The 25,407-nt window shown below is 40.7% G+C and overlaps 1 protein-coding gene across 2 annotated transcripts in view; it reads right to left on the reverse strand.

Moving 5' to 3' along the window:
* AUH (AU RNA binding methylglutaconyl-CoA hydratase) overlaps positions 1–25,407 on the reverse strand; it is a 189,535-nt gene that overhangs the window by 116,639 nt on the left and 47,489 nt on the right. For both annotated transcript variants that reach the window (XM_030566606.1, XM_030566605.1), the window contains exon 4: positions 19,647–19,733. In XM_030566606.1, the coding sequence (XP_030422466.1) occupies positions 19,647–19,733 (87 nt within the window). The remainder of the gene's footprint in view (positions 1–19,646; positions 19,734–25,407) is intronic.

Consider the following 25,407-nt stretch of genomic DNA (forward strand, 5'->3'; position numbering starts at 1 on the left):
AAACTAGACCAATAAGATAAGATCTGGATGAAGCCAGTGAGGTTAGCAACAAAGAATAGATGGATGGTATAAGCAGACAGATAAAAGTAACTTTAAGCAGGATAAGCAAAAAACATGTATTAATCTAAGTTACTAGGATTTATGCATGAGTGTTTTAATTAGAGGTTTAGAATAGATAGGTACATAGATGAGGTAACTGAGTAAATAGTCTATGCAAAGTTACAGAACAAGGGATAAAAGATAGGTGATTGACAGTAGGAGAATGGAATCGCTCTGTCCTCAGGAGAGGTAACTTGCTCAATTATCTTTCTTGTATTATCTGTTTCTGCATGTTTATGTAATTCATCAGTGTTAAGAGTACTGTCTTAAAATGAACAAAAATAAAGGCTAAAAAACTGTTTAAGCCTAAATCGAAGTGGATCTCATTTATCATCCAATAGATTTGAGATTATCCATTACTCAGGTACAATGCGAGAGTCCCAGAATTTCACTATTCTTCTAGAGCAGAATTATTCCCCCTTTTAAAAACAGCACAAATCTTCACATCTTTTCCATTAAAAAGAGATACATATCTTGAGAGTTTTAACATCATGCTGCGTGGACCTGACACTTTCAGAAACAGTTAGCATCCTTTGGATATATCTACATTGCAATTAAAAAATGCAGATGACCCATGCCAGTTGACTCAGGCTTGCAGGGCTGTTTCATTGCAGTGTACATTTCCAGATTCAGGCTGGAGCTCGGGCATTAGGACCCTGTCATATGACACAGGCCAGCCGTGGGTTTTTAATTTCAATACAGACACATCCTTAGTCAATAAAGAAGCCTAATAGCACAGAGATCCCACTTATTTTTTAAAATGTAAGAAAATATATATATACACACCCATATAAGTCCTTTTTACTACCCATTATTGTACTTGGAATCACTAGTATCTTGTCAATCTTCATTTTTCTGCATTGAAACCTATGAAAATTATGTCCATAGACTAGCATTCATATAGACTCTGATACAGATTAATCAAGAGTCAAGAACAGTAAACATTTCTATTGCAGAGCAACTCAGATTACAAAAGATGCAGCAGGGCAAGAGGATCAAGATATGCAGCACCAAGCCAGAACAAGATGGTACACAACTCAAAGGGTGAGTCTCCATGGATTACTGAAGAAACTTCAGTTATTGGTAACTATATCAAAACAGAATCTAAGTTAATCACATCATCTGGATACTGTACAGTAGGCAAAAACCTGCACTTCGATTTGTACTCATAACTTGCCATGTGCTAACAAAGATGGCTGTTTCAACTCCTTGCTTCACTAGATAATAGAAGAAAAGATCATTCAAATATATCTCAAAAAGTAGATATTTACTATGATAATTTGAGGGCTCTTCCTCTTAACTCTATAATATGTATATCTTGGGCTAACACACCTTGGATTTATGATTTAATCTAGTTTAGTGTATGTTCTAGCTCAGAATCACAAAGTTCCCTCAAGTACCGAAATAACCTTTTCAAAGAGGGCTCTGTCAGAAGTCTCACTATTTAAAAAGCAAAAGAAAGGCTATTCCTGCAAGATGTTAATATCTTAAATTAAAAAATAAGTTCTTGCCAAATACACAAAGAGATCTCTGTGCATCCAAAAGCATGCCCAGGCAAATAAGCTGTAATGAGTAAGAGTATGCACGTGCACAATTTTTATTTTCTCTGTAAATGATACAGAGAGAAGCCTTGCTGTTTGATGAAGAAGGTAGATATTGTACATTGTTTCTAGCTGACAAACTATTACCCAGTTAGGTTTCTCCTCTATGCATCAGAAGCTATCAGTGAAAGAGGATGTCCTCAAGATACAGCGTTTTTCCTTCTCATCTACAAATTTCCATCATCGATGGAAGAATACAGATTTTATTAGCAGCTTTTTAATGTTACATATACCAATGTAGAAACTTTCATATAGGCCATGTATGAGAATGAATTAATCAAAATAGAAAATCAAGGAATTGATCGAATTAAGATGGATGTTTAAAAAGGACCCTCTAGCTACGAATATTGAACATATTCCCTGATTTCCTTATATCTTTTTGTACTCATTTAGCCTGGCTGACATGTATAAAGAGACAGCAACAAGAACCCAATGTACACCCATATTTACTAACCCTGGGCTCCGATTCCTAGCTATCAATTTTTGTTCTAATCCCGATCCCTGACTCCTGTTCAGGCTACCTTACATGATAGCCCACATCTGGGCTGATAGTGGGGTTCTTGAACTGTGGTAAGGCAATAGCAGGAATACTTATCCCTATTCCAGCACCATCCAGTCTTGCTAGTGAGTACATAAGACAAAAGGGGTACTTTTCCATGGTTATGCAAGTGCTAGTGGATCACCAGACATGTTTCACTGGTCTGGTCAGGGACACAGGTGCTGGAACTATAGATGCTGGGTTTGCAGCAGCATCCCCCAGCTTGAAGTGGTTTCCAGGATATGGAAGGTTTACAGTTTGGTTCCATGGTTCTCAGCATCCCCATTTACAAATTGTTCCAGCACTCCATGTCAGGAAAGGCGCATGCTGCTTGCTTCTTTAAGAACATGGGACTTTTTCTAAAAGATGCAAGCAGGAACATTCTTCCCTGGCTGGCACATTCTCATTGATGATGTTGAAATGTCAACTGATTCTGAGGGACCCAGCTTACGCCTTTCCCCCCTGCTCATGAAACTGTACACTTGCCACCTCAACGGAACTAAGGAAAGATTCAACTACCAGCTGAGCAGGTGCAAGATGACTGTTGAATATGCTTTTGGTAGATTAAAATATTGGTGATCTTTAAAGATTAAGTTGGATCTCAGAAAGGCAAACATTCCTATCGTTTTTGCTGCATGTTGTGTATTATATAATATTTGTGAGGTGAAAGGGGGGAGGGGGAAGTGGTTTATAAGAGGCAGGAACCATGAGTTTTCCCATGGTTTGGAAAGTCTCCTGTGCATGAAGTCTTTGGGCATTCAGTTCAAATATATTCTTCAACATCTGTGTTGGTTTCCTGAGCCATAATATCCTGGTGCACTTCCCATGCACCTCTCTGTCCTTTTTCCCTCTCCTCCAGCAACTGTTCTCCCCGCATTCCTACAAAACATCATTAGATTTACAATCATAATGGAAAGATAAGTCCCAAAAATCCCTTACATTATTCCCATAATACCTTTAATAAGAAATATTAATTGTAAATTCAGTTTTGGAGCACCTCATTACACAACCGCTTTGCAGCTCAAGCCATGGTGAGCATGGACTAGCTGGGACAAGACAGGGGTGAGGACTATTGCACGAGAGGCTTAGAAGCTGTGTGCCTCCGGATATGAGTATAGGGAAAGTGCAGTAAATATTGCCAATATTTTCACAGGAAGTGTGATTTGGCTGATCTCTCACTCATGCAGGTTACAGAGGCCCACAGAACACAGCTGTTACTTACATCTTCATGCTGCCCAGGCCTATATGCTGCTGCCAATTTACTGTAGTGGTGCCTGTGGAAATCATAGCAGGGGCATAGGAATGTCTCCTATCATGGGGGAAGACAAAGCAGCCATCCCTAGAAATGTTCGGGAAACAACTGTATAGTACCTCCATGAAAATTTCACTGAGATTGTTCAAGGGGATAAAAGGGATGTCCCTGTTCAGATAAACTAAGTGCTCTGCTTAGGGTAGAACTGTGGACTCCTTCCCTTTCGCCCTACGTAGGTCAACAAGCCAAAGAAAGGAAAAGCAAACTCTTCTCTTACTTTTTTCTTCTAACCTCTACCAGATCACAGGGCAGTGATCTGATGAGGACTGTGTAATAAGGCTGGTCACATTAATTTTTTTTAAATTTATTTTCTCACATACATTAGTTGATTGAAGTGCCAACTGCATAAGCACTCCAAAGCATTAACTTTAATCATATTCCTGAGGGTGGTTTTACAATGAGAAATCAAAAGTTGACACTTTTGTTCTCTAAACACATGGATGGAATGGTCGCCATTTTAAATAGGGAAGAAGGGAGGGAGGGAGAGACAGGAGGTATCAGGCAACAAAAAGAGGGGGAAATTATTATAAGGAATAATGTATCCACACACTTACCTCAGCTCCCTTCCCCTCTTCATTTGTGCTTGCCTGGCAGGACTAGCTTGACTCCAACTGAGTTCTGAATACCTCTTCGTTCACTGCATGGTTTGCATGCCCCTCTGTCTCCACCCGCCACCTTCCCCAGATACTGCAGCCGTTTCAGCATCCAGCTCTCACCAAGTGTCCACAGTCACGGTGCTGGTGTGGTCCCTGCCAAGTAAGGCAGGAGTAGAAGCAGGTCTGCAGGGGACAGCTCCAGATTTGTTGCTACTCTCCCTTGCCTTCTGATGAGCCTGCTAAAGTTTCTTGGCTTTCACCAAGAATTGCTGCTCATGCCTGTCGTGCCCCAGATTTAGCATCACCTGCGCAATCTGCAAGTAGTTGTCTATATTTCTTTGGGTGCACCTTAGCTGGCCTTGCACAGCCACTTTTCCCCACAGGCAAAGGAGATCTGTGGCTTCTTTCCTGCTCCCGGCAAGAGCATATCTACTAGCTCTGCATGGATCTGGCATGATTGGATGCTCACAATAGTGGACAATCAGGAAAAGGCATTTCAACAGAGATCAAAATTGTGACCTGAGTGACCACTTTTGCAGGGATAGGGGCATTGTGGGACAACTCCTGGAGAACAGTTAGGTAATGCCGTGTCTACACTTGCACTACGTCAACAGAAGTAGGTCAGCTTTAGCTCTGTGTCATCTCAGAAGGTCGTGTTATTACATCAATGAAACAGAGAACTTATGTCAGTGAAAGGCAAATTAAGGGTATGTCTACACTTACAGTTTTGCAGCGCTGGTAGTTACAGCTGTGTTAGTACAGCTGTATAGGGCCAGCGCTGCAGAGTGGCCACACTTACAGCAACCAGCGCTGCAGTGTGGCCACATTTACAGCACTTGCAGCGCTGTTGGGAGTGGTGCATTGTGGGCAGCTATCCCACAGAGCACCTCGTCCCATTTCGGCGCTGTGGCTTGTGGGAAGGGGAAGGAAGTGTGATTGTCTTTCCGCTTCCTGTTCCAACGCCCCGTGGTGCTTTGCTACACATTCCGAGCAGTTTGGCGGCATTGTGATTCTACAGCGCTTTTTCTGCGACTTTTTGTTATAAAGGGTCCTGAGCAGCTGACGACCTTATTGATGAATGTTGCCAGCACATTGCGCTTGGCAGTAGAGCTATTCCTTCAGCTGCAAAGTGAGAGTGACAGTGAGAGCGACAGTGAGAGTGAGGAGTCAGACGATGATATTGAATCGCCTCACTGTGAAAACAGTAAATTGCTTATGGCAGTAACAGACGTGCTCATCTCCGTGGACCGGCGCGTTTGGGCTCGGGAAACCAGCACTCAGTGGTGAGATCAAATCGTCCTGCAATCCTGGGATGACGAGCAGTGGCTGCAGAACTTTCGGATGAGAAAAGCCACTTTCATGGCACTGTGTGCTGAGCTCGCCCCTACCCTGCAGCGCAGGGACACGAGATTTAGAGCTGCCCTGCCAGTGGAGAAGCGGGTGGCTATTGCAATCTGGAAGCTGGCAACTCCAGACTGCTTCAGATCGGTGGCAAACCAGTTTGGAGTGGGAAAGTCTACCGTTGGAATGGTGCTGATGCAAGTTTGCACAGCCATTAATTGCACCCTGCTAAGAAGAACCGTGACTCTTGGGAACGTGCAGGACATTGTGGATGGCTTTGCAGAAATGGGGTTCCCTAACTGTGGAGGGGCAATAGATGGGACGCATATTCCTATTCTGTCACCACCCCACCTGGCATCAGAGTACGTTAATCACAAGGGGTATTTCTCCGTGGTTCTGCAAGCGCTTGTGGATCACCGTGGGCGTTTCACTGACATTTACTCAGGATGGCCTGGAAAGGTGCACGATGCACGCATCTTTAGGAACAGTTCCCTGTTCAGGAGGCTGAGGGCCGGGACTTTTTTCCCAGACCGCAAGATCACAGTAGGGGACGTCAAAATGCCCATTGTGATCCTTGGAGACCCCGCTTACCCCTTAATGCCCTGGCTCATGAAACCATATACAGGGAAGCTTGACAGGAGCAAGGACCGGTTCAACTACAGGCTGAGCCGGTGCAGAATGACTGAGGAGTGTGCTTTTGGCCGTTTGAAAGCACGCTGGTGCTGTCTTTATGGGAAGCTAGATTTGGTGGAAAGCAGCATCACCGCTGTTATATCCGCGTGCTGTACCCTCCATAATATTTGTGAAGGGAAGGGTGAAAGATTCAGTGAGGAATGGACCTCCGAGGTTCGACGCCTAGAGGATGAGTTTGCTCAGCCAGAGAGCAGGACTAATAGGGAGGCCCAGGAAAGGGCTTCAAGGATTAGGGATGCTTTAAGGGAGCAATTCGATGCTGAGAGCCAACAGTAATGTTTGATGCATTTGATGTGCTTTGCTTTACCTTGGTGTATAATATTTACCATTTCCAGCAACAATATAACGTAGTGAAAAAGAAAAAAAAACTTTATTCAACATACAGTACATAACAGGCAAGGGGGTTGGGGTGGTGGACTGTACATTCACAGGTTTGAATATGTCCTATTTTGATCACTATTCAATGTCTGCTGCACTTCAGGATTACTATGCTGCAGAATAATGGGGGTGGAGTGAACAGGGTAAGAATTATAGTTATCAGGGCTGGTAGGTGATCGTACAGGTGTTGGGGGCAGCTGGGGATAATAAGGAACTGGCTGCTGGAGATAGGTGTTTTGTGGAAATACTGGGGAACAAGGAAGAGGGCTTTGGGAGGGCTGTGGGTTACCACGGTACATATTTGTCTGCATGGCTACAATAGACTCGAAAGACTCAGTTTGGCGAGCCAGGAGTCTTATAATCTGCTTTGTGGTTTTCTTTGCAGACAATTCCTTTCTTCTGCTTTCTGTTTGCCTCCATTCATGTACACTCTTTCTCCATTCATGTACACTGTTTCTCCATTCATAGGTCTTCTCTCTCCATTCCTGTGTCTTCCTACTTTCTCTGTTGTAGTGGCTCATAACAGATTTGATCAATTCCTCTTTTGATTTTCTAGGATTCCGTCTCAAGTTCTGCAACCTACGTGAGGCCGGTGATCCGGCTGCAGTAGTCAAGGTCACTAGAAAAAAGAGAGATAGAACCATGTAATACACAGAGGCTACATTGTTTATTATCACACATTGAAGGACTTTTTAGACTTTTGGTAGCATCCTTCTCACATACCTCACATAACACAGAGAGGGCTGGCAAGCTAAGTCATGGCGAGCAATGGGGTGAGTGGTTTTGCCCCGATTTCCCCTTGGGAGTGGGAATTGACCAATGGGTCACTGGGGTTTATCAGCCATGGGTACAGGAGGTAGCTGGTGTCCTGAAGAGGGGACAGTAATGAACAGGAAGGTGGTGAGCTAGCTGCTTGGGGGAGGGGGTGTTCTTTGGTCCGCGTTCACGCCGTCCTGCTGGTGAGGGGGGGGGAGCACTGCGGTGCTGGATGCCTGCTTGGAGCGTGGTTGGGGAACACAGGAGCACACTGCGGTGCTGGATGCCTGCTTGGAGGGGGGGTGCCTTACACCGGAGCACACCGCGTGGATGCTTACATGCTGGGAGGGTGAGTGCGGAACACAGGAGCGCACCGCGTGGCTGCCTACGTGCTGGGGGGGGGTTTAAAAACAGAGCGCCATGGGCTGGGGAAACGCGAACCTGGCGCCCTGCACTCAATTATCCCTAAACTCTCAACAGGGTTTCCTACTGCCAGACATATCACTGCTGCGTGTTACCTGGGAAGAGAGGGAGAGTCTTCTACAGGAATGTGGATACCGCCCTGGCCCCTATGCAGCTTGCCTGTGTGCAGCCATGGTCCCCCCACCCCTCGCTGCACAGTGGATCGGACGAGTTAGCCTGACCGGGACAGGGACCACGGTGGCTCTCCCGATCAATTTGAGAAAGCAAATTGCAAACGCTCTTGCAGCAACATTTCAAGAGATTACCGAGGCAGATTACAGAGATGTGATAGAGCAAATCAATGGGCTATTCCGCGTTTAGGCATGCATGCAGGCAGCCATAACCAAAACCCTCCTCCCCCAAAACATAAAAATCTACTTACCCCGAGCACGATCCTCAGCTTCTTCCTCACCATCAACTTCCAGCTGCTGCGACTGGCTAGCCTCCTCCTGGCTTGAGAAGAGCTCCTGGCTGCATGTGTACTGGGACTCCGTGGTGTCTCCCTCCACGCCAGTAGCCTCACTGTCGCAGTCCTGTACAACCTCCCCCACTTCTCCCTGCTCTGAACTCTCCATCGTGCTTCTAGGATTGGCAGTGGGGTCACACCCAAGTATGGCATCCAGCTCCTGGTAAAAACGGCAGGTCGTGGGGGCAGCTCCAGAGCGGCGATTTCCCTCACGAGCTTTGCAGTAAGCACTCCTCAGCTCTTTCATTTTGACCCTGCACTGCAACGCGTCCCGTTCATGACCCCTTCTCATCAAGGACTGCGATATCTGACCATAGGTATCATAATTTCTCCTTCTGGAGCGCAGCTGTGCTTGCACAGCCTCCTCTCCCCAAACACTAATGAGGTCCTGCAGCTCTGCATTAGTCCATGCTGGGGCTCGTTTGGTGCGTGGAGGCATGGTCGCTGAGTGATTGATTGATTAATTGCACTCCACACCTGGCTGAGCAAACAGGAAGGGGATTTTTAAAATTCCCGGGGCATTTAAAGGAGGGGTCAGGTGAGCCCAGGGCAGTGGAGTTTGCATGATTACCAGAGAGGCTTCTAAGGTATGCTGGGATACCTGCTTATGCCACGGAGGTCAATAAAAACGCTGGTGAGTTTCTACACTTGCTGACCAGCACTGGTGATCCAGCGCTGGATCCTCTACACCCGAGGCTCGACAGGGTGTACGGCCAGCGCTGCAAACAGGGAGTTGCAGTGCTGGCCGTGCTGTGCAAGTGTGTACACATCCTAAGTTGCAGCGCTATAACCCCCTCACCAGCGCTGCAACTGGCTAGTGTAGACAAGGCCTAAGATGTGGACCCATGCAAAGTTATATAGAACCATGTTAGGTCAACCTAACTTTAATGCAGACCAGGCCTTAAATCCTACAATTCTGGATCTGGAAGATTTGGGATATTAGAATCTACAAAAGCAGCAAAGAATCCTGTGGCACCTTATAGACTAACAGACGTTTTGGAGCATGAGCTTTCGTGGGTGAATATCCACTTCCTCAGATGCATGTAATGGAAATATCCAGGGGCAGGTATATATATGTGTGCTAGCAAGCAAGCTAGAGATAATGAGGTCAGTTCAATCAGGGAGGATGAGGCCCTGTTCTAGCAGTTGAGGTGTGAAAACCAAGAGAGGAGAAACTGGTTCTGTAATTGGCAAGCCATTCACAGTCTTTGTTCAATCCTGAGCTGATGGTGTCAAATTTGCAGATGAACTGAAGCTCAGCAGTTTCTCTTTGAAGTCTGGTCCTGAAGTTTTTTTGCTGCAGGATGGCCACCTTAAGGTCTGCTATAGTGTGGCCAGGGAGGTTGAAGTGCTCTCCTACAGGTTTTTGTATATTGCCATTCCTAATGTCTGATTTGTGTCCATTTATCCTTTTCCGTAGAGACTGTCCAGTTTGGCCGATGTACATAGCAGAGGGGCATTGCTGGCATATGATGGCGTATATTACATTGGTGGATGTGCAGGTGAATGAACCAGTGATGGTGTGGCTGATCTGGTTAGGTCCTGTGATGGTGTCGCTGGTGTAGATATGTGGGCAGAGTTGGCATCGAGGTTTGTTGCATGGATTGGTTCCTGAGCTAGAGTTATTATGGTGTGGTGTGCAGTTACTGGTGATACTAGAATCTACGAACATTTCCTTACCCATCCTTACAACAAATTTTAGAGTCTTATTAGGAAAGGGAAAAAAGTATAACAAAAATCCTGTAAGCAATGTTGTTATGTAAATGGGTAATAAACATCTTGGATGGAGAAGTTTAATGCTGCATTCATTGGCATTAGCAAACTTTATAACTCCGTTTTTTAATTAAAAACAATCCAATGAAATTTGACAAAGCACATAATTTCAGCTCTCAGGGACAGCACTGCCTACTTAGTTAACTGACAATACTTAGTTATTTCTTATATAAAGAGTAATTTAAATTAATTCAACATTAAAAGAAGCAGTAAATCAAAGCTATTGCTGGAAAACAATCAAGACCTCAGCAATGTGTTTCAGCCTACTAACAAGTCTGACTACATTAGCCTTGCTCTATACTTCTGGAACAGGCACTGAGCTATCTACAGCTGGAAACACACTGGGCAAAATCCTCCCCCCTTAACATTGAGCAATAATGAGAGAGAAGGTGACCCAGGGTAGTGTCAGATATGAGCCGGTTATGGTTCAGGGGTGAGCAGTATCGCTAATATTCTTCATTCTTTCTGTGGGTACTCTTACGTAATAGGCCTACACGTCCACTTGAAAGAGTGCCCACAGAAAGAGTGGAACCCTGCAATTCACTCCACTTTAGACTGGATCACCCCAGGCTACAGCACCCCCTGTTTACCAACCATGTTCCACCTCTCTGGAACTGTGATCAGCTAATAAAAGCAATGCCCCCCTGCAGAGTTTAGCTATTAGCCATATTTTTAGCCAGCACAATATAAGCACCAAACCCACAGATACATATTTAACATTCATAGAAATTAATGCATATTATTCCCATGTTCTTCACAGAGCCTCAAACTAGATAAACAACATTATGATAGGATAATGTATTATAGTGTTGAATATTTTATTTATTTTCTTAGCATTGGCCATTATACCAAAATTGTGTTATTTCCCAGTGAGAGAGACTGGGGGGAGGGAAGGAAGAGGCGGGGGGCGAGAGACAACAGATTTATAGCATGTCTATCATAGAATTCACTTTGGTGGTGTTATGGTTGAATTCCCCACTCTGAACCTTAGCATCCAAAAGATGGGGTACCAGCATGAATTCCTCTAAGCTCAATTACCAGCTTAGTACCTGTAGCACTGCCACCAACCAGGAATTACAGTGCCTGGTACACTCTGGTCCCCCCAAAACCTTGCCCGGGGACCCCCAAGACCCAGACCCTCTGGATCCTAACACAAGGAAAGTAAACCCTTTCCCTCACCATTGCCTCTCCCAGGCTTCCCCTCCCTGGGTTACCCTGGAAGATCACTGTGATTCAAACTCCTTGAATCTTAAAACAGAGAGGAAAATCCACCTTCCCCCCTCCTTCTCTCTCCCCCTCCCAGACTCTCCCTGAGAAAGAAAGTAATCCTAACCTTTCTCTCCCACTTCCCTCCTTTCTCCCCACCAATTCCCTGGTGAATCCAGACCCAGTCCTCTGGGGTCTCACCAGAATAAAAAAACAATCAGGTTCTTACACAAGAAAAGCTTTTAATTAAAGAAAGAAAAAACAGTAAAAATTGTCTTTGTAAATTTAAGATGGAATATGTTACAGGGTCTTTCAGCTATAGACACTGGGAATACCCTCCCAGCCTAAGTATACAAGTACAAAGTAAAATCCTTTCAGCAAAATACAAATTTGAACTCCTTCAAGCCAAACACACATTTGCAAATAAAGAAAACAAACATAAGTCTAACTCGCCTTATCTACCTAGTACTCACTATTCTGGACATATAAGAGACTGTATCAAAGAGATTGGAGAGAAACCTGGTTGCACGTCTGGTCACTCTCAGAACCCAGAGAGAACAACCACCAAAAACTAACAGCACACACAAAAACTGCCCTCCCTCAAGATTTGAAAGTATCCTGTCCCCTGGTTGGTCCTCTGGTCAAGTGACAGACAGGCTCACTGAACTTGTTAACCCTTTACAGTCAAGAGAGACATGAAGTACTCCTGTTCTATTAACCCTTAACTATCTATTTATGACAGATGGGTTTAATTGTACATTAAAAGTCACTTCAAGGTCTTGACCTGGAACCAATTTTACATCCCTCTTTGACAGATATTCTATATCCTTGATTAAAACCTACGGATCATTTCTCATACCTCACCCACTTTCCAAACAAATACCTTTGTTCTAAAAACCTACAATCGTCCAGGTGATTGGAACAGATCTCTGAATCTTAACAGCTTTTAATCATCCAGATAGATCATTGCTGGGCAAAGGAAAGTAAGCCCTCAGGTCTGGGTCACTGCCTCCACAGTTACACTATGTATTATAAAAGTAGCATCAGTAGATGTACTACAGCCCAGATGAAGGACGTAGAGTAGAATGGTTATGTTTCAGACAGAATGAATGTAGTTAGAGTCTCATAAAGCATCATTTAATTAGCATTCGTCTATTCTAGTACTGCTCTGACCATGTAACTTTCTTCTTCACATTCTTTCACTGGCTTCCTCCTGCCTCCTCCTGCAAGGCACTTCACCAACAACCAGTCTCGGTGCATATTACCTCTTAGTTCTCCTCCTACTGCCTACGCTATCTAACCCATTTTGCATAACCCTTTACTGCCTTCGTCTCCCACTCCTGTTTTTGTAGTTTCTTATGTTTGGAACTCTTCCTTCCCATGTTGCAGCAGGTGATGTTCTTTTCATTCAAATCACTCCTTTCAAAAAGAAGAAAAAAAAACACTTTTATGGAGTCTTTCAGCAATAATCCCACAAGGATTATCTTCATTGTTCCAAGACTGAATGTTATTAACATTATTTTATGTGTCTGAAACTACTGTAAATTAAGACAGTATGTTCCTTGAAACAGAGATCATTTATTTTTGTTGCCTTAGTATCAAGCACACTATAGGCACTCAAAGATATTGTCAAAGATATTTACAAACAATAATCCACAAAACACCACCAGTACTGCCACTACCCTCTCCTGGAGGTTCCATCACCATGGAAGCTGGTCTTTTAGCCTTCAAATCAAGGCCTCAAAAGAACCCCACCAGCTGAAACACTAAATTATGACATCACATGGCCAGGATGAACCTACCCTACCCAGGCTGGCTCTGCCTACTTTTGAGGCTGTGCCAGCCAGTTTCATAAATTGAGAAGTGGTGGCCAATGGCTGGTAAAGCGGGTGTCAGGGTAATTTACATGGCTGTGCATTCTTGGGGGCTACGAGATCAAGTTCTGCTGCCCAGTGCAAATAAGAATTTATGGCATTAATTTGGCATAGTATTTCTTTCTATGCGTGAAGGATGTAGAAGATTAGGAAAAGAAGACTTCAGAGGATGAGTGATTTTTTCCAAAGTCTGAGCAAGGAGTTAAGTTTGGAGGTGACATTTGGGAAATCCTTAAAGAAACAGGGATGACAGATGGAAATTAAGAGAGAATAAAAATATGCCTTTCAGGAAGTTCTCTAGAAGCAACTATTTGCTTAGGCTTTGAATACTGATATCCTAATTACTAGGGAAAGTAAATGAAAATAACCAAATGTATGGCCTTTTTATCTGGGAAGGTCATAGTCAAAGAATAAATTTAAAAATAATTGAGGAATGTGAAAGCTATCTCCAAACAAAATAACTGCATATTACCCACTGCCTACAGCCACAACAACCACCTCAGGATAAAAATTAATTAGAGCTTATAAGCCAAACAGAGTAAGGCCTATTTGGTATTTAGATGGACGATGTAAATCAAAAACAAAAAACAGAAAACCACCAGTTACTTACAATAATATGAAAATTTGGTATCTCTCTCGATTGAGTTGGTACTGAATCAATGATCCAGCATGGTACCAGGAAGCAATGTGCTGCTATAACCCACACACCTCCTGGGTGTGGTGCTCTGTCCCATGCAGTTGCACTGAGACTACTTAGAGAGAGATTAATGAATCTGCTCTACAACTTTAGCCAAGAGTCATACGGCTTTTAGCTCATGCAATAGAGGCTCGTGTATTTAGCTTCAGAGGCCCCAGGTTCAATCCCACCAGACAACGACCCGAGGCTGTCAGTGTTACACTGCTTTCAGACAGAGTATAAAATCAAGGCTGACCACTCTTGGGCTGGGATTTTCAAAGGCATATAAGAGAGTTAGACATCCAAATCCCACTGAAATTCAATGGGATTGGACACCCAATCCTTAGGGATTTTTGCACATATATAAAGGATGTGGCCAAACTCCAGCTGGAGTAATTATATATAATACTGCCCCAAATGAATTCTTGTTATTTCAATTTTTCATTCTCCCTTCTAAACAAAGTGTTTTGCTGGCATAGAATGGCTACCATGTTCCACCCCACAAGGAGTTACAGTTTATTTTGTAGCTAAAATCTCACTGGATGAACTGCACTGTGTAGATAGAAAGGGACAGATCCACAGCTGGCATATGCAAACATAGCACCATTGACTTCACTGTAGCTATTTCAGTTTACAGCAGCTGAGGATCTGGCACAAGGTATTATTTATTTCCAAAACATCAAAAAAGTGATGCATGTGTATGTGCCAATGAGACTTTGCTTTAGTTTAGCCAGAAACCCTTTTGAAACTGTATACAAACAGGCAGATCTACTAATGTTTTCCCCTCGGAGAACTTTCACCGTAAAAAGCAGCCTTACGTCAGTAATGCAGAGTCTCAAGGTAGAATATAGTAATGGACAAGTAGTCTTATGTTCCTGCTCTATAAAAACAACCCACACAACTCTGGTATAATTTTAGCAAAAGCAACTAGTGCTAAAAATAGCAGTATGCTTTGATTTTTTCCCCCCTCGACTTCAAGCATTCAGAGCGACGACTAATAGCTCAGTACAATATTTTCTCTTTTTTCAAATGCTTATTTTTATACCAAGTGATATTTAATGTAATCTTAATACTTCTCACAAATTTAGCATCAAGTCATAAATTAATCCCACATACAATTATATCTAAAAACTGTAGCAAACAAGTGCAGTATGATTTTAATTTATAAAAAAATCTTTTCTGTTGTTATATTCCTAATTAATGATGCTGCATCTTTGAAAAAAAATAAATGAAGAACTGGTACAAGAACAAAAAAAATAATCAAATTGTCAATAACTGCGAAAAGCTAAGACATATCAATTCAAAAGGCTGATTTTTAATAGTTAACGTCTTAAGCAATATTTATCTTTCATCTATTTTGGCTACGCAGTTAAACAAGTTATTTTTCTTAAGGGCTCTGAAGACACACTTCTTTAAAAGTATCTCCAAACATCTGAATATAAACACTGTTTTCATAATGTGTTCTATTTCTGAAGAGCAGAAAGTAGTGCATAGTTGAAACTGGTTTTCATCATTAATGTTGTATGGTAAAGGGACAAAAACAGGAAATTGAAAATATGTTTCTACAGCATTTGTACAATGACAAATAAATAATTGTTGGAAGATATTCTCCCCTTCGTGAAGTGTCTCTTGACATTATGGTTGCTTCTGGGCAGGAAAAAAAAAATCTTCATTTGCTTGTTTTTAGTATACTGATTCATTGCCAGGAATCCAATGCAAATACACTGTCCCACTTGCTCTACTAAAATTAGTTTTTGTAATGCTAGACTACTCCTTCAGAAGAAAAAAAGAAGAACTGAAAACCTGACTTGTTAAAAGATTAATGCTCACTTCCATTTGTAAAATTATACTTCATAACACACTGATCTACAATTTGTGACGTATACTTTTTTTTTAATATATTCTTCATCAGCTTCGTGATGGAGAAGACAAAGTCCAAACTATTTTGCAGAAATATTTCAGATTAAGTTATATTAATACTATCATGACATGTACTGTTAGCATTGAACATACAAAACAATAATGCCCAAAATATGTAATTAATATATTACTTGAAATAATTAAACAAGAAAAAACACAGAGTATAAAAATAAGTAAATAGTATTATGTATGGATGGTTTCCTGGTATAACCGTGGAACAATCTATTCCCATTACCTTTCAGGGGAAAGATGCATGGGAAACAGTTTTCCAACATATGGATATTTTAAAGAGTTCACAATTTTTTCCCATCTTGAACCAGGATGAACAGTTGAAGTCTCAAAAATATTAGTGGACCCTAACTTTTTTTCTCTTTTAGGGCTGGGAAGTCAATCAAAAATCATTTTGATAAGTTTCAAATATTTTGTTCGAATCTCCATTTTTTTTCAGTTTAATTAGCTTAAGTTTCAAAATTAAAAGTAATTTCAAACAGAAAACCATTTTAAAAATGTCAAAACAAAACATTTTGACAATTTTAAACTTTTTCCAACATTTTTTCGACTCGGGACAATGATCAAACCCAACCCTGTTACACGAATAGTTTCTTTTTCAACAAATTTGCATTTTTTGACAAAACAAGTCATCATAAATTTCCCATCCACCTCTAGTCAGGATACCATATTAACTTAAAAAATCCTTTTGGCATTAGGATTCTCATCATTTTAAAAAGGGTGAGTTGGCTAAGATATTAAGTGCCTTTTCCAAGCTAAAACAAAGGATCTTTAAAAATATTTAGGAATTAATATCTGCAAATCATGCAATTACATTTATTCATAATTGCATTCCTTTTCTTGAGAAAGTGAATAGAGACATATAAGAATGAAAGGGTGCCCCTATTATGAGTAGTATTTCTGGTCTTCTAAACCTCATATAATTCAGTATCAGTATAACATTTAAGTCTTTACCCACTTGGTAACAATGGAAAATATACTTTTGAATGCGCAATACTTACACAATCTCCTACAATATCTAATTATATTAAAGATAATCATCCATTTACCCAACGGGCTTTTGAAATATAAGGCAAAACACAGAGAAAGTCTAGCATCTCTAACTTTTCCATTTATCCCAATATAAAGATCCAAAAACTTTACCAGCTCCAAGGGGAAAAAAAATATTTTATTTATTTCATTTCTAAGGACAGACAGGATCCCATTCCCTCAGTTGGCGAAAAATCTTTCAATCTATTACCTCTATCTAAACATTAAACTGAGTGTCAAAGAAAATCTTTTCAACAACTTGTTACCATTTGTTTTATAAGCCAACCGGAATGTTAACACTTAGCACTTAAGGTAATAGTTACTGCAAGAAACTAATGGCTTATAGACTCATAGACTCTAGGACTGGAAGGGACCTCGAGAGATCATCGAGTCCAGTCCCCTGCCCTCATGGCAGGACCAAATACTGTCTAGACCGTCCCTAATAGACATTTATCTAACCTACTCTTAAATACCTCCAGAGATGGAGATTCCACAACTTCCCTAGGCAATCTATTCCAGTGTTTAACTACCCTGACAGTTAGGAACTTTTTCCTAATGTCCAACCTAAATCTCCCTTGCTGCAGTTTAAGCCCATTGATTCTTGTTCTATCATTGGAGGCTAAGGTGAACAAGTTTTCTCCCTCCTCCTGATGACACCCTTTTAGATACCTGAAAACTGCTATCATGTCCCCTCTCAGTCTTCTCTTTTCCAAACTAAACAAACCCAATTCCTTCAGCCTTCCTTCATAGGTCATGTTCTCAAGACCTTTAATCATTCTTGTTGCTCTTCTCTTGAAATGCGGAGCCCAGAACTGGACACAATACTCCAGTTGAGGCCTAACCAGCGCAGAGTAAAACGGAAGAATGACTTCTCGTGTCTTGTTTACAACACACCTGTTAATGCATCCCAGAATCACGTTTGCTTTTTTTGCAACAGTATCACACTGTTGACTCATATTAAGCTTGTGGTCCACTATGACCCCTAGATCTCTTTCTGCCATACTCTTTCCTAGACAGTCTCTTCCCATTCTGTATGTGTGAAACTGATTGTTCCTTCCTAAGTGGAGCACTTTGCATTTATCTTTATTGAACTTTACCTCAGACCATTTCTCCAATTTGTCCAGATCATTTTGAATTTTGACCCTGTCCTCCAAAGCAGTTGCAATCCCTCCCAGTTTGGTATCGTCCGCAAACTTAATAAGCGTACTTTCTATGCCAACATCTAAATCGTTGATGAAGATATTGAACAGAGTCGGTCCCAAAACAGACCCCTGCGGAACCCCACTTGTTATACCTTTCCAGCAGGATTGGGAGCCATTAATAACTACTCTCTGAGTACGGTTATCCAGCCAGTTATGCACCCACCTTATAGTAGCCCCATCTAAATTGTACTTTCCTAGTTTATCTATAAGAATATCATGCGAGACCGTATCAAAGGCTTATTCCTTTCTTATTGTTTTATTGTATTTGTTTTTTAAAAACAGCCTCAAGAATTTAGCTTACTTTAAAAGGGAGGAAAGGGGAATCAGACTGACACCACCATGAACTCCCATACTAAGATTTTTTTAAATAGTTTGTTATTTACTTGACATAGCATATTGGTTTCATTTACAGCATTATGCCAGTTCAAGTTACGAAGCTGACCCAATGTTAATATGGTACAGCATATAAAATTAGCCTTTAAAAAGCAATTGGCTCCTCTAGAGCAATTTTGAAGTATTAATAATTCATCTTTTTAAAGGTGAAATGAAGATCTAACCCTAGCTCCCCAGGATAAAACCTAAAATCTTACACATCAAACTTTGGTCCGGTTTACACTTTATGGGAGCCCATTGATTTCAGCCAGGTTAAGCAGAGTGTTACATCATGGCATACTTTTGCTCACAGGGTCTACATTTTGCTCTCATTCTTACCCATGTAAATTGGGAACAACTCCATTGTCTTCAAAGGCTCTCTGACTTTTGGGCTAGATAACACCTTCCCAAACTTCTTAATATTTAAAATAAACAACACTCACAGTCCTATAATTTAAGATGTTTATCATCCAACATTTATTTTCTTTAAAAAGAACGTAAATCCCACACAGCAACCCTGAAGGATTACACATTTAGTTTTTAAAAGAGTAATACTTTTAATAATGTTGCTTGGGTCATCAGGCACTGTCAAAATTATGTATGATTGGATTCTTTAACCTCATATTAGTAATTTTCATAGCTTAAAATTATAAAAGGGATTGCTCCAGAGATACTATGTTAGACTAACCTTCCTTTTAATAAAAATACATTAATAATATCCTGTCAAAATCAATCAGATTACAATCTACAGAAATGTCACTTTTGGATGGAGATTTCATATTCCAAAATGCGCAGGCAAATTATTAAGGCCTAAAAGGAGTACTTACCACAAAATGGAATTTAAAACCAAAACTATCATTACCAAAAGGCACCACTATAATAAAGTAGATACAGATTTAACAATATTTTGCAATGTCATAAAACCACATTTTCCATCAACAGTACATGTTTAAAACTTTTATACGATTTATCAAATGCTGTTATTAAATGTATATCCAATAGAAGAAGGGAACAATAAAAATAAACCCCATGCCACTGAGGGGACACAGAACTACAATTCTTCCTCCATGAAAATATGATTCCAAACCACTTGGCTATATTGTTAATCAGTCTGTAAAACAGCACCTTAATTTATTCTATAAGAAGTCAAACACTATTGTGCATATTTTAAAACACAATGTGCCAGTGACTCATAATTATCTCATCGACAAAAGTAGTTTTGGATATCCCATCGCATAGCAAGAATGAATCATACATGTCTATGTCACTTCTTTGATCTGACCTTTAGAGATTAAAGAAGTTTGAGCTCTGCAACTATTCAACAGTGAGCTTATTTTACTTACCCATTTCATTAATAGTTGCTCTAGCTTTTGAGACAAAAGAACTAACTTCACTGGAGTGCATTTTGGCTCTTTCCTGAAGGTCAGCACCTGTAAGTGACATTGTATACATATATTAGTAAACTAACTGCAATACGGTAAATAATATTCAAAGCTAGAATATTATTATCTTGTGCCAATAAGATTCAAGTGCACTTTGAAATACTGTTAGTTCAAATTAATCAGTTATTCTCAGTCTATATTTTCCTTGAACTATGAAAAGAACTGAATGTGTACACTGAAAAAACAGTGAAATTCAGACTATCCACTTTGATCAATTTTGCTCCAACTCAGACTTCTCCCGCAACTTAAGGGCTTAATGACAAATCTTGATAGACAACACAGCTGCAATATATTAATCCAACTGTCGTGCTTGTGTTCACTTTTCTCAACTGTGTCCCAAAGCCAGGACTCTGTATTTTTTCATGTTACTAAACACATGAATAGAAATTCTTTGTTTCTTTCTTCAAGTATATACTAAAACACTTCTAGCAGCTTACTTATACAATATTGTAGTCATTATAATGTGTGTTATAAAATTAAAATGTCCTTTGAAGCTTGCTCTATGAAAAATTGCACTTTTTTCACTTATGGAAAAAAGAGATATAGACTCAATCACAGTATCTAGATATGGAAAAAACCCTATTAAATAGAGTCCATCCCCCTGCAACAGTAGAATATCATGTAAATGGAACAGACACAAGCAGTCAACCCATGTGCATGTATTCTCCAGATAACATGTATGTCATTCCCACTAGGATGAGTAAAATATTTTTCTCTGATCTGTAAAAATGCTACTATCAAATTAGTATTTTAGCACACATATATCTTGTTTTTAACCTTTATGTACAACTAATGATACAAACTGAACAGATTTGCATCTCAAAAATAAAATTATTCCCCACAATCAGCACCTCACTCCTGCCCTTTCAGGTAAAAGCATCAGACGCTGATCCAGCAAAGCTCTTAAAACACATGCTTGAGTACGTTACAGGATCGGAACAAGATTGAACAGATGTTCTTACTGGGCTCTATTCTTGGTCTCCTCCTCTTCTCCTCCTATACTCACTCTCTTTCTCTCTCTCTCTGTGGGCTCCTTCATACAAAAGCACAGCTTCAGCTATCATTTTTCTACTAACAAATCTCAGGTTTACCTCTTCTCTCTCTGACCTTGTCTCTTCCCGTGCAAACTAAAATCTCAACTTATCTGGTGTGTCCTTGTGACTATGCAGCCATCATCAAACTCAACATGGCCAAAAATTAGCTCTTAATCTTCATCTCCCAATTCCACTGTATGTTCTTATGTTCTTAAAGATGTCAACCTTTGCCACCCAACAATCAAATTTCCCCTCAAGGTACTTCACATTTTCTCCCATGCTGCCTGTTATGCAGTGGGTGAAGAGTGTGGGTGTCTCTCTGTACAAAAAACAAAAAAGCCATTACATTACTCTTCTCTAAACCTATTCTTAAAGTCCACCTATGCCATGAGGCATACAACACTCAACAGCTACAGTAATGCAACTAATGCTTATAATACTAATCATAATTGTCTTACTGTTCCTTTGACTTCCATCTGTTCACTCTATTTGTTGTGTCTAGTCATACTTGTGCTGTAACCTTTTGGGGCAGGAACTCTTTTCATTATCTGCATGTTCAGTGCCAAACAGAATGGGGCATCAATCCTGACTACTGGCTCTACATAATACAAATAAATAATAATATATTATCTACAGCTAGCACTGTTAAGTTTAAATAGCACTATTAGATATAGGCCAAGTTTCCAAGTGTAAGGATAGTCCCATATTGACAACAGTGAAATAAAATAATTGGGTAGTCATGAAAAGTGGGCATTACTGTGGTCAAATCTGTATTGGAAAGGAATGGCTGCAATTATCTACCCCAGTAATACACAGACTTTGCATACCAAAAACTTACCAAGAACCTGTGAGTCAAACAAAATTTGCATGTGAATGTGCATAAATTTGGGTAGGCTTTAAATCATAGACAAATGCATACAACTATTCTTTTTATTTATAAAACTAACTGAATAGAGGGCTTTACAAGACACCAAAAGGCAAAATATGCTTTGAAAGCTGAAGAGGAAACAGTGTGAATAAAAACAGTAGCATTGTTGCTTTGACACCAACTTATTAATGTCTGGCTTTAACTCTGCAACTGTATCTAAAAGCAAATTACAATAGTCACAATAGAAAAAAATTCTATACTTTACAGACTGAAAAAAAATATGATTAGTTAATTAAAAATCTGACTCAAAACTTCCATCTACCATACAAACTGAAATATATTATTTACTTCACACACACACACTTAAAAAATGCATAGAGCCAACTTTAAAATGAGCACAACCAATGACCCTATGACTGCATCAACATTATAGAATATAGCATCATTATGAGTCTGAGAGGCAATTGTAGAGGTTTTGCTGTTGCTGTTGTTTTTCTTCTGTTGGTGAAAGAGAGAAGGTTTCGAGCTTGCACATAGCTCTTCTCCAGGTCCTTTGGGAGACATTCATAGAAATTCAATCAATTTTTTTGGCAAAACTTGGATAAGAGCAGATAAAACGACTGTAAGAGTATTAAAAGGGCCATTGTCAACCTGAAATGTAATTGTTAAAAAAAATAGTTCAAAGTCATTTCAGGTACCATATTTGCTTTTGAGCACCCCAGCCAATTTCTGTGGTTTTACAAATACATTTTCCTATTTAAAAACATTTTTCTGCCCTATTGACACAAAAAGATGTCAAATTCCCACAGCAGACAAACTTAAAAAATAGTGTTTTTTTTCTAATCTCTTCCTTTTTTAGTAATCTTAGATGATGTAACAATTGTTGCTAAACTTTTTCAGAGAAAAGTGTGAGTTTTAAGTAGATGGTGTTCCTTTAACTTCAGCTTCAGCATCTTTTAGTCCAGGAGAGAGTTGGACTGCCAACAATTTAATATTTTTGTTCTCTTTAAAAGAATCAGCCATTGATCAAACTTGATCCATTTTGCAAAGAAGCTACTCAGAGATATTTCTCAGGAATTTGCTCACAAGTCAGAAAGTAGCAATGGCTATGTTACCAAAAGCAGTCATGAAAAAGATTGCACTACAAGCAAAGGCCTCCATTCCCTTAAAAGTTTACTATTTTAAAGCATCAGAAAACAATACTTTGTTAACCGCTCAGAGTCAAGAAGTAGCTTCAGATTTTCAGACAACAGATAGCCTTGCAGAATGAGCCTTCACAAGTTTCCTCAGTGGATTGCAGCTGAAGCCCCAGGTTCTGTTTAGCCTAATCCTTCCAACACCCACTCTGAACATACCTCCAGAGGTTGCAGACTGTGAGCTACAGCTCATAGGCAGCAGGTATTGTAGACAGGAAAGGCTGTGCCTCCTCAAACAGACTGGCATAGCCCCGCCTATGCCCCACCCCCAGACTCCCTCCTGCCTGTTGTTCCCTTCTGTGGTCCAGAGGCTGGGGCAGGCAGGCTGATGGGCCACAGTGCATACAAGATGGCTGGGGCCACACTGCCCGCCCAGCACTCCAAGGCTGGAAGCACTCCGGACATGCCATCCACCTGCCCAGTATTCTGGGGCTGGAGGAACTCCAGGTGCACTGCCTGCCTGCCCAGCACTGGGGGCTCGCTAGCCATGCCTCCTGTCTGCTCAATGCTGGGGGTACTCCAGCCATGTCGCCTGCCCAGCGCACTGGGAGGATGCGGGGGAGAGGGAGTGGCTGTGGTGGGGGGGGTGCTCTGGCAGGGTAGGGGTGAAAAAGGGGGCAGGGCCTCGGGCAGAGGGGGAGGGACTGGGAGCTAGCCACCCCCAAGGGTGCCTTCACCCGCTGCCCATGCTAGAGGTCATATACTCTGAATAGGCCTTTTCCTTCTCTTACTTATAATACCAAACTACAACAGAGAAGCAGAAGACCAACTTTAATACAGTTATAGTTCTATCCTAAACATTAAACACATTTTGTAGTTCTCCTGTAAATATCTTTGCCCTCAGATACATGTGCAACTCCAACTAAAGTCAATGGGTGAAATCTTGGCTCCACCGAAGCCAATGGCAAAACTCCCGTTGATTTCAACAGGAACAGGTTTTCACCCAATCGGAGTTGTCCATACATATTTAAGGGAAATATGTATAGGCTGCATACAATCAAACTTGGAAAACAAACATTTAGTAATTAAGTTATTCCCTGCTTTGACTTCATTTTTTGTATTTTCTAATATATGGGTCTTATAAAAGTTCTATCAAAATGAAGTTTCTTTTGCTTCATCTTGCAATGAATTCATAACCTTGCACAGAAACTACACCAGGGATCGGCAACCTTTGGCACGGGGCACGCCAGCGTAAGCACCCTGGCGGACCGGGCTGGTTTGTTTACCTGCCATGTCTGCAGGTTCGACCGATTGTGGCTCCCACTGGTCACAGTTTGCTACTCCAGGCCAATGGGGGCTGCGGGAAGCGGCACAGGCAGAGGGATGAGCTGTCTGCCTCTTCCCTGGAATGGCGAAGCGCGACCAGTGGGAACCGCGATCGGCCAAACCTGTGGACGTGGCAGGTAAACAAACTGGCCGGGCCCGCCGGGGTGCTTATCTTGGCGGGCCTCATGCCAAAGGTTGCCGATCTCTGAACTACAGTATTATAATGTAAGACATACATTTTACTGAAAGATCAAGAAAGAAGAGATAGACTGTGGAGGAATAAAGCCTTGTTTAAACAGAAATAGCCTGTTTTTAATTATACAAGTCACAAAAATAAATAAAAGTTATGATTATTATTCTACGAAGTAAACAGATTGTGCTTCAATTTAAAACCCATAAAAGTTTCCCCCAGTAAAAAAATTCTCATTTAAAGCTGCTGCTGGCAGTGCTACAATGTAGATTGATGAAATAACTTAAAATCATTTAGCAGTCTTCTACACTGACAGCCATTTGCTTGACAAACCACCATAAAAATCAAAGCCAAGCACTATTGAAATCTTTACCACTGTGCCTAAAACCACTTGCAGGAATGAAAGGAAAATCTCTTATGCTTTGTAGACCAAATACACGTGTTTGCATAATAAAATGTGACTCAAAACTTTCATATATCACACAGAACATCCCACTCACTGTACAGAAATAGCTAATTTATACATTCAGAATAAACCTTAAAAGGACAATAAATCAGTAAGGAACAGAATATACTTACCAAAAGAAATGTATCAAATAAATTAAAGATTTAAAGTAAAATCAAAATAACCTAGTTTTATGTTGAATTCAAAGTGAAAAAAAATGTAAAGAGGACTTCAATAGTAGTCACTTATATATGCACAAAATTCCATTTAAAGAAAAGTGACCAGTGGCAGGTAAAGTAAAAATAAAGGTCATTTGTATACCTGTTAAAAAGCATATATACAAGAAATACTGACTAGAGAGACAGACTGAAGTGATTTCTAAAAACTATTACCATTTAACTCTGTGGCTACCAAAACAGTAGCTGAATAAACCTTTCAAATATAAAATGTATTTTTTTCAAGTCAGAAAATGGAAGCCACCAATAAGATCAAATGAATAATGACAGTAATTATAGCTTAATATATCACTAGAATTTTCTGTAGTATTTCAGGATTAGTAGAGAGAGAGAGAGAGAGAGAGAGAGAGAGAGAGAGAGAGAGAGAGAGTGTGTGTGTGTGTGTGTGTGTGTGTAGAAGTTCATGGGTAAATATTTACCCCTTCTT

Source organism: Gopherus evgoodei, chromosome 6 (assembly GCF_007399415.2).
Source record: "Gopherus evgoodei ecotype Sinaloan lineage chromosome 6, rGopEvg1_v1.p, whole genome shotgun sequence".
Taxonomy (NCBI): Eukaryota; Metazoa; Chordata; order Testudines; family Testudinidae; genus Gopherus; species Gopherus evgoodei.